The sequence below is a fragment of the Myripristis murdjan genome, chromosome 13 (genome assembly GCF_902150065.1).
Source record: "Myripristis murdjan chromosome 13, fMyrMur1.1, whole genome shotgun sequence".
In the NCBI taxonomy this organism is placed as follows: Eukaryota; Metazoa; Chordata; class Actinopteri; order Holocentriformes; family Holocentridae; genus Myripristis; species Myripristis murdjan.
Genome location: NC_043992.1, coordinates 35,992,107 through 36,002,414, shown reverse-complemented (window position 1 = coordinate 36,002,414; position 10,308 = coordinate 35,992,107). Strand labels below are relative to the sequence as shown.

Here is a 10,308-nt window from a genome sequence, read left to right as displayed (position 1 = left end):
CATATATGTTGCTTTTAAAGTCCAACAGCATTGCTATAATTGCAAAATGCACTATAATATCTATAAAATAACATCATAAACATTAAAGGCAATTTCCCAAAACAGTTCTTTCACCTATTTAATTTACAGTATATCAGAACTTAAAATATAATATGGGATACCTTACTTCAGCTCAGTGGTGCTGATGATGTGATTGGTCATGTGCTGAGTGGCCTCTCACAGCATTGGCATATTATTTGTCTGTGGAGCATGTGACATATGTGGATAGTTTATATGCTGATCTGACCCAGAGTCAGTTTGACAGGATTTGGGTATAAACATTGGTCATTCAAAATATGAATCTTTATTCATGTCTGCCCAAAGCCCAACCCGCGGACAAAATTTGTTACCCGCGGCAACACTTAAAAAGTAGCCCAATTTGGCGGAAAAAACGCGGACTTGGCAACCCTGCGGCGCAGCCCGGAAGTTGACGTAGCTACCCGGAATCGCCGCACGTCAGCAGCAGCAGCAGCAGCACATTTTCAGCCCCTGTGTTGTCAGCAGTGTGTCAGCCCGGGGCATGGCGGTCACATCAGGCACTCATTTATCTCTCCTTTAGTTTTCCACCCCTCTGTGTTGTGTTTTCTCAAGTTTTATTAGCCGAAAAAGTTATGCGCGGATCGGCTCTCTGCGGCGGAGGGAGAAACAGAACCTGCAGCCTGTGAGGAGTCCATCCGGGAGGTGATGATGATGATGATGATGATGATGTTTAGTCGCTTATTTCCAAGATATTGCCTTTCTGAAACTGGGTAGCTAACGTTTGGTCGCTTAAATCCGTGAAGCAACACATATTTAACTTTCTAAGCTGGCTAAATGTGTAGTGTAGCCGGTGTGTGAGCTAAGCTAGCTCAGGAGCAGGGTTGCCAGATCTGTGAGACAAAAGCAGCCAAACAGCAACTCAAAACCAACCGGGTATAAAAACGGCCCAAAAATCAGCCCAATACCAGAACTCAAAATATGCCCATAAAAATCCATATATGTTGCTTTTAAAGTCCAACAGCATTGCTATAATTGCAAACTGCACTGTAATATCTATAAAATAACATCATAAACATTAAAGGCAATTTCCCAGGCAAAGGCAATTGAAAATCATTTCAGCTCACCTGTTAAACTGCTGGCTGTCTCCAACATAAAAAAGAACGGGAAAAAACTCCATGAACTTGAAGTATTTACAGCGTTGTCCAGTTTCTTTTTAGACATGTTGAGATCCCTCGCCCCGGTCCCTGTCATACAGAACTGTATTGAACAAGGCCAGCATCTCTCTGCTGGGCTCAAAAATATGAATCTTTATTCATAGGCATTATTCATCATCTGTATGTCCGAGCCCAACCTGCGGACAAAATTTGTTACCCGCGGCAACACTTAAAAAGTAGCCCAATTGGGTGGAAAAAACGCGGACTTGGCAACCCTGCTCAGGAGGCTGCCATGACTGACCTCAGTGCATGTGTCATGTTGTTCAGGTGAAGATGGGGAAGAAAAGAGGCAAAGACGCGACTCACAGAGAGGAGGATGACTCGGACGTGACAGGTGAAGCCGTTTTCACTTTTCATGTGATTTTCCTCTCTCTCTCTTAGGTCAACATGCATGAACCGGCTTCATTTTGTGTCTTGATGTCGTTGCAGGTCTGTCGTGCAGCCACGTCAAGAAGGGCATCGACCACAGCTTCCTGAAGAAATGTGCCGGGGCTTTGAACTGGACCGTCTGCCAGGACTGTAAAGAGGACGAGCAGCCCGGCACAGGCCTGCCACAGGAGGAGGAGGAGGAGGAGGAGACGCCAACCATATGGATGTGCTTGAAATGTGGACACAGAGTGAGTTTTTTTTTGGAGTTTTGTTGATTGATTGAGATTGATTGAGATCTTTATTTCGAACATTTCGAACATAACAGCAGTAACAAACAAAATAATAATAACCAATAAGAAAACAAAGGTCCAAAAGTAAAGTAAAATAAATAAAATAAAATAAAATGCATCTATCATCATTAACATGCTCGAAAAGGAGTAGGAAGAAGTAGAACTTATTTAATCCTACCCCCTAATCTCTATTTCATCATAATGTCCATTTCATTCTAATCAGACAGAAAGTAAATTGTTCATCTCTAATTTCTGTATATATATACACATATATACACATATATATACATATACATACACACACATACACATACACATATATATACATACATATATACATATATATATGTACATACACACATACATACATATTCATATACATACATACATACATACATACATAAAACACAAGATGTATTAAATAAAAAATAAAATAAGAATATATACTGTATACATATGTATGTATACACATATACATACATACATATACCCGTACACATATATACATGAACACACATGCACGGTATGTACATACACACCGAACACATGCACACACACAACCTCAAGTCTCCTCTTCCCTGTATCTTGCAAAAATCATTTGTTTATATTTGTTTTTAAACTGTTGGATGGTTGGACATTGCTTCAGATCCACACTCAGTCTGTTCCATAGCCGTACTCCATTATTTGTTATGCAGAATAATTGTTCTGTGATTATTATTCTGTTTTTGAAAAGCGGCCACGAGTGTGAATCTTTTACTTGACAGAGAATCAGTTTGACTTACGATTCACCAGTTGGCGATTTGGTTCAAGAAATAGCTTTCTTTCTTTTTTTGAAATGATTCAGTTTGATTCAGGTTTGTACGTTATGATTTCAATCAATGATTTAATGTAGCACTTTTACACATTTTTAATATCCATTACATAAACGTGCAGTAATGTGAGACTTCTGTAGATTCTGTAAATAATAACAATAATAATAATAATAATAATAATTGTATAGCACCTTTCATACCAGAATTGCAGCTCAAAGTGCTTCACAATAAAAAGAAGAACATTTGGAAACATTAAAATAAGACATTAAAAACAGTACAGGGTGGAATTAAAAAGAAAAGGCTAAAAACGAGAACTTTGAAATAAAACAAAAGATGCAAATAAAACAATAAAAGGAGCTAGGTAAAGGCTAGAGTGAAAAGGTAGGTTTTTAAAGTAAAGTGAAAAAAACAGACATTGCACATTTACTTAATTCTGATTTATTCATTATTTATTCTAAAAAGAAAAAAAAACTGACAAAAAAAGTTGCATGTCGTAGTGTTCTGTTAAATCAACACCACAAAAAGTCTTTTTTCTTCTTTTGTAAGAATCGTGAATGATTTAACTGAAGCGATTTGGCTGATTCTCCTGTCGACTCTGGTCAAAGTCACGGTGATTCATTCTGTTTATTCCTTTTAGCAGATCGGTGCGGTCGAATTGGCGGGAGTTATGATCCGTACGAGTGAATTTTTCACATCGCCGGAAGTGACTTTAATAGCATTTTGTGTATTTTCTGCCAGGGCTGTGGACGAAACTCTGAGAACAAACACGCAATCAAACATTTCGAGACGGCCAGGTCTGATCCGCACTGCCTGGTGGCCAGCATGGACAACTGGAGTGTGTGGTGAGTGTTTTCGTGTGTCGCAGCGCTGTGTAATCGTGACAGTATACATTGGATTTGAGATCTGGGGTCTTTTAATTTCATGTGTTGCAATCCCTCCAGGTGCTACATATGTGATGATGAGGTCCAGTACTCCAGGACGGGACATGTGGCTCAGCTGGTGACCAACATCAAAAAGCAGCTCACCTCCGCCTCCACAAAGAGAGCAGCACAGAGAAGTGGGTCCTGCAGCGCCATCCCGTGTTTTGTGACGGCTTTGTCTAAGCCGAGTGTTGTTGGAAGTCCACTTTTCCTCAAGTACGTCCCACTTCAAATCCATAATTCAAGTTGTTTTGTCTGATTTCTGTAGAGCTCAAGGTGGAGAACAGCGCGTTGGAAGAAGAGCAAAAGACCAAGACTGTGAAACCAGAGGAAAGCGAGGACCAAGAAAACAAGGAGAATCAGAAGAAAAACAGCAAAAAGGAGAACGCTGTGAAATCGCCGAAGCCTGGCACGGCTGAGGGCAGAAGTACGGCTTCAGTGAAGGGACTGAGCAATCTGGGAAACACTTGTTTCTTTAATGCAGTCATTCAGGTTCGAAGGAAAAAAACATCAGATGTGTGCCTCAGGTTAAAAAAGCGCCTCATTTTCATTCTGCATTCATCACTAATGACTTTGTTTGCTTTGTGCAGAACCTCTCCCAAACGCAGCTCTTAAGGCAGACGCTCAATAAAGTGACAGAAGAGAAGCCGAGCCTCAGTATCACACCTGGTGCCTCCTCAGACCTGGTGAGTTGCCATAACTGTGTTTTCACTCATTAGTCCAGTCATTTTATGAAAAAACCTAGGACAAATTACAAGAGAAGCAAACTCAACTGATTTTGGATCCTCAGTTTGTCCTGAGTGAGGGGAAAAAAGTCCCATGAAATCCCATTGGTGGAAAGTTTTGAAAATCACCTTTTTATGACCACATATTACCAAAAAACACTGTTTTTAACACACAGGGGAAAGGGGTTCAAAATTTTACTTTCAGATATCACTATAAAAATTCACAAGTTGATTACACACACAAAGACAAGAAAAAAAGTCAATTACAAGTTCTTTGAATTATTCTGTTTACACATGCATATCACACATTATCTGATTTGATATGCGCTAATAAGGAATATAAGGAATAAATGCCAGAACAGACATTTAAACAGTGAATTAAAAGGTTACTATATATATAGTAACCTTTTAATTCATTGTTATATAGTAACCTTTTAATTCAAGGTTACTGTATATATAGTAACCTTTTAATTCACTGTTTAAATGTCTCTTCTGGCATTTATTCCTTATATTCCTTATTAGCAAGTCAAATTTTGACCCCCTTTCCCCTGTGTGTTAAAAACAGTGTTTTTTGGTAATATGTGGTCATAAATGGGTGATTTTCAAAACTTTCCACCAATGGGATTCCTTGGGACTTTTTTTTCCCTCACTCAGGACACACTGAGGATACAAAATCAGTTGAGTTTGCTTCTCTTGCAATTTGTCCTAGGTTGACCCCAATTTTGGCCTAAAATTACTGGACTTCATGTTCAGTTGTTTTTTTTTTTCCAGCTCGTATCCTCCTAAAGTAAAAGGGCTGTTTATGTTCCGACTGCAGGAGCCAATCACGGTCCAGCTGGATCAGCCTGGATCCCTCACTCTGGCCATGTGCCAGCTGCTCAATGATATTCAGGAATCCAAGAAGGGTGTCATAACACCTCGGGAGCTGTTCACACAAGTTTGTAAAAAGTGAGTACGGTTGCAGATTCGGCCTGAATTCGGACGGGCTTGTAAGTGCACTCAGCAGCATCGTTGCATTAAACATTGCTGATCATCCTACCCCCCTCCTCGTCTCAGGGCTGCAAGGTTCAAAGGATTTCAGCAGCAGGATAGCCAGGAGCTCCTGCGCTACCTACTGGATGGGATGCGAGCTGAGGAGATCAAAGTAGGTGCTCGTTCTCCCTAAACAAAGCTGTCTGGGAAAATCAAATAGCAGAAGCATTTAGGCTTTGCATGAATATCGTAGGTATTCTTATCCAAAGCTGCTTACAGTCACCGAAACAGTAAAATCTACTTTCCTACGTGGCGAACATGCAACCAATGGAAAAAAAGCAAGCCATGACTATTTCAGGGCAGCTGACTCATTCTGGTTTTGCATTTAGTGGCAAGTAAAGTGCAAATACAAAGAATTATAGCTGATTATCTACGTACAACATGTTTTTCCATGTAATTACCCAGTAGATGGCTCGCTCAGGGAACAGCTCTGATTGGTTTGATTTGATCATGTGTGCTGTATGTGGAAGATGACTGGAGCTGATCATGTCTCAATTTTTTTTATTATTATTTACATGAATTTTAAAATTGTGCTCACATTGTAGAGAATAAACTCTGGGATTTTGGAGGCACTGAAAAAATCTGGGAAAGATGGAGACGGAGAACAGTTGAAAACATTAGTTAAAGGTAAATATCTCGCAATCAGGATTATTGTACAGACTTTTTGGTGTTTTTTCTGATTCCTTTAATTTACTTTACTAAGCAATGATCCTATTAGAGGTTTATATGTCTTGTATGTGAGAAATGTCATCCTCTTATATTGAAGTTTTCGTTTCAGAATACGAGAAAAAAGGATCGCCCAAGAACTTCGTCGACCACGTTTTCGGCGGCGAAATGACCAGTACTGTAATGTGTCAGGAGTGTAAAACGGTATGTACTGTACACTCAGTGACAGTAACGGTATTAAACTGATTGTTGGTGAGTTGAAATGTTTTATATTATTTATATATGTTTTACAGGTGTCATTAGTCACAGAGATGTTTTTGGATCTTTCCCTCCCTGTTTCGGACGAGGTAATGCGCTCATCGGGATCTGTCGCATGTTCTGTAACACCGAGCTTTTGTACTTTGAATACTTTGGCAGACAGTTCTTGAGTTCATCATGTCGTGTGTGTGTGTGTGTGTGTGTGTGTGTTTCTTTGATGCTTACATCTGAAAGGCGTATAGGAAAAAGAACCAGAAAAAAGGAGCTCAGAGGGCCAGTGAGTCGAGCCAGGACGGCAGAAACAGCCCCGCTTTGACCAATGGAAATGATGACATCCCCACTGGGGCTGGCAGCAAGTACCAGCAGAAGAAAGCCAAGAAGCAGGCAAAGAAGCAAGCAAAGGTACGTGAGCAAAAGCACAGAAGGGAGCCTCTTTTCTGTTGCCCGTGTGCCTCTTTGAGTGAAAAACGGAGCCTGTGAATAAAGTGCCGGATCACTGTGCAGAATGAACTAACTGGTCTACATCACGTCCAATGCTTGTGCCCACAGAATCAACGGAGGCAGCAGAGGCTTGGGGGGAAGGTCACTTTGGATAGTCTTACATCTGCGAGCTGCGCTGAGAAGACGCAGACAGATCCTGCAGACGCAAAGGATCAGGAAAATGCCGATAATGGGACTCAAGAAGAGGCGAGTGAAAGAAGCAGTGCAGAAATGGGCGACTCTGAAAAGAAGCCTGAGATGCTCAAGGCCGGGGAAAAAGACGAGGAGGAAGAGGAGGAGGAGGAGGATTCAGTGATCGACGGCGACTCATCTGCCACGTCATCGGCCAGCAATCGTTTTACCGTCTTATCAGAGGACCGGCACTCGAAGGACGGCGTCTTGGAAGACGAAAAAACGTCCGACATGGATCAAGAAGCAGAGGAGGACGAGCAGCTGGCGGGTGAAATACAGAAAATGGCGCTGAACGACGCCTTCATGGAAGACGCCGAGGGTGCGGAAGGAAGCATGGAGAGCGAGGACACGCCGCCGGAGGCCAAAGAGTATACCGTCGTGAACCAAGACCCGGAGCTGGCCTTCCACACGCTGGCTGCCCGGACGGCCCCGGAGAAGCAGGAGTGCTCGGTGCAGTCGTGCCTCTTCCAGTTCACAGAGGTGGAAACCCTCACGCACAACAACAGCCTGCTGTGTGTCACGTGCACCAAACGGCAGCCGCACACAAGCAGCTCTCAAGGTATCTGCTGCCATGAAAGCCATTTCTCCATAATCTGCATGATCACATCGTATTTGAGAGCGCATGTGGATTTTGTTCGAAACATTTCATAAAAAACAAAACAAACCAAACACTTCAGAAGTCTTGTGCCTCGTATAAACCCTGTACCGTCCTGATGATGTATCTTTAATCTTTGAAGATAAGATAAGAGATAAGATATTCCTTTATTGGTCCCACGGCGGGGAAATTTCACGCATTACAGCAGCAAAGTGGATAGCAAAATATGAAGCATAATTTACATTATAAACAGCAAAAAGCAATATAAACATTATAAACGAGGAATATAGAAAAAATATAATTTTTTTTTAATACTTTATTTGTAGCCATCATTTGCTTTTCATCTTTTTACATAGTTCTCTTGTCAAATAATGATGACATATATATATATATACATTTTTTTTTTTTATATGTGAATAAGTGAAACACTCTGTGCCTGTTACAATACAAAACGTAATTAATGAGTAGGTCTAATAGAAATAATAATATCAAATTTAAGCAAACATCCATCTTCACCATGCATTTCATTACAACTCGACAAAGGTCTTCTATTTCCCTAGACCTTTGCTAAAAGAGTGTATGGGAAGTAATTGACCTTACTCAAGCGCACAAATAGACAACAAAAGCAGAAAGTGTAATAAAAGTGAAATTAAAAAAAAAAAAAAAAAAAAACAGCAGCAACAACAGCCCAAAGGTAAAACAAAGCAAAACAAAACAAACAAAAAAAAATGTAAAAAATAATAATAATAATAATAAAATAAAATAAAATAAATAAATAAAAATAATTATGAAGAAATTAAGAAAAAATAGAAATATGAACGGATATTGAATCTAGTTTAGTCTCATTTTCCTCCACTCTTTGCCGCGACAGTGGCCTAATATTTGTATCGGAGGGGGATCAGTGACGTTCACCGCAATCTGACTGTATCTGTGCTTTGTTTAGGATCCAAGAAGAATGTTTACACCGATGCCTTAAAGCAAATGCTCATCTCCTCTCCGCCGCCTGTCCTCACTCTTCATTTAAAGAGATTTCAACAGGTGAGAAAAAATTATGATGAAATATATATATACAGTACAGGCCAAAGGTTTGGACACACCTTCTCATTCAATGCGTTTTCTTTATTTTCATGACTATTTACATTGTAGATTCTAACTGAAGGAATCAAAACTATGAATGAACACATGTGGAGTTATGTACTTAACAAAAAAAGGTGAAATAACTGAAAACATGTTTTATATTCTAGTTTCTTCAAAATAGCCACCCTTTGCTCTGATTACTGCTTTGCACACTCTTGGCATTCTCTCCATGAGCTTCAAGAGGTAGTCACCTGAAATGGTTTTCACTTCACAGGTGTGCCTTATCAGGGTTAATTAGTGGAATTTCTTGCTTTATCAATGGGGTTGGGACCATCAGTTGTGTTGTGCAGAAGTCAGGTTACTACACAGCCGACAGCCCTATTGGACAACTGTTAAAATTCATATTATGGCAAGAACCAATCAGCTAACTAAAGAAAAACGAGTGGCCATCATTACTTTAAGAAATGAAGGTCAGTCAGTCCGGAAAGTTGCAAAAACTTTCAATGTGGCCCCAAGTGGAGTCGCAAAAACCATCAAGCGCTACAACGAAACACACTTTTGGCCTGTACTCTATGTTTTTGCCTTGAACTTGTTCTGCCACATGTAATGTTAAACTTAACATTTAGAAAGCACATGATCCAGCTCTTTTGACACACCGCTGTTCATTTTTCTTTTCCATTACAAACTAAACATGGAATTTGACATTTCCAAGAACATGTTGGAATTGATTTGATTGTGTATAGATCAATATTTTTTATGATGTTTTGTTTTGTGCACTTGAATGAGACTCTTGTCGTCCCCCCTGCAGAACGGCTACAGCATCTGTAAGGTGAACAGACACGTCCAGTTCCCTCTGGTGTTGGATCTAGCTCCGTACTGCGCTCTGAACTGCAAGGTAAACGTTGAGATGAGCGGCTGCTGTGAATATCCGTTACCTTGTCGGCCTGTTTACGAGCGTGTCAGTGTTTTTTGCCGTACGCTGTGGTGAGCGTGAGCACTAACAAAAAGCTGTTTCCACACAGAACGTGACAGAGGGAGAGACACAGGTTTTGTACAGCCTCTATGGTATTGTAGAGCACAGCGGAACAATGAGATCAGGCCATTATACGGCCTACGTCAAAGTGCGACCTCAGTGCCCGACATCCTCGTCCAATGGATTCACAGCACAAGGCAGGTTTATGCTCTGGCATGTGAGGCAGTCGAACCATCATTCGCGGTTGCATTAATGGCACATTTTTTAATATCTACTTGTTTTTTTTTTCTGTCCAACAGGAGACGCAGAGCCACCCAAAGGATCCTGGTATCATATCAGTGACACTAGTGTTCAGCCTGTGACTGAGAGCAAAGTCCAGGGTTCCCAAGCCTACCTCCTCTTCTATGAAAGGATCCCTTAATCAGACGGTCCAACGCAACTCAGGAAATCCAAACAAGCCAACCCGATGCTGCTTTAAGTCCGCAATAAAACAAAAAAATTGAAAAAAAAAAAAAAAAAAAAAAAAAAAAAAAGGATCTGATTTACAGTTTACCAACCTCAGTGTGTGTGAGGTACAGTGGCATTCATTATGCATGAGACATCTGAACAAAGAGTGTGTTCTGATTTGAAAGTCATCTGTTTTCTTAGGGATACGGGGAGGCCGCAGCATCAAGCTGTGTGTCCACT

The 10,308-nt window shown here is 40.6% G+C and overlaps 1 protein-coding gene across 1 annotated transcript; it reads left to right on the top strand.

The window, feature by feature from the left end:
- Positions 1–482: 482 nt before the first annotated feature.
- On the top strand, positions 483–10,154 carry usp16 (ubiquitin specific peptidase 16). Its single transcript, XM_030066477.1, has 18 exons — positions 483–720; positions 1,500–1,566; positions 1,662–1,849; positions 3,442–3,545; positions 3,645–3,760; positions 3,892–4,115; positions 4,214–4,309; positions 5,166–5,296; positions 5,405–5,492; positions 5,926–6,007; positions 6,159–6,250; positions 6,340–6,393; positions 6,539–6,706; positions 6,854–7,535; positions 8,515–8,609; positions 9,457–9,543; positions 9,671–9,818; positions 9,921–10,154. The coding sequence occupies exons 2-18, from the start codon at positions 1,506–1,508 to the stop codon at positions 10,040–10,042; spliced, it is 2,538 nt and encodes an 845-aa protein (XP_029922337.1). The 5' UTR covers positions 483–720; positions 1,500–1,505; the 3' UTR covers positions 10,043–10,154.
- Positions 10,155–10,308: the final 154 nt, after the last annotated feature.

Coding starts and splice junctions, on each gene's coding strand:
- usp16 (XM_030066477.1), top strand. CDS start 1,506: ATGGGGAAGAAAAGAGGCAAAGACGCGACTCACAGAGAGGAGGATGAC. Junction 3,761..3,891: donor AAAGAGAGCAGCACAGAGAA/GTGGGTCCTGCA, acceptor TGATTTCTGTAG/AGCTCAAGGTGGAGAACAGC. Junction 4,116..4,213: donor TCTTTAATGCAGTCATTCAG/GTTCGAAGGAAA, acceptor TGCTTTGTGCAG/AACCTCTCCCAAACGCAGCT.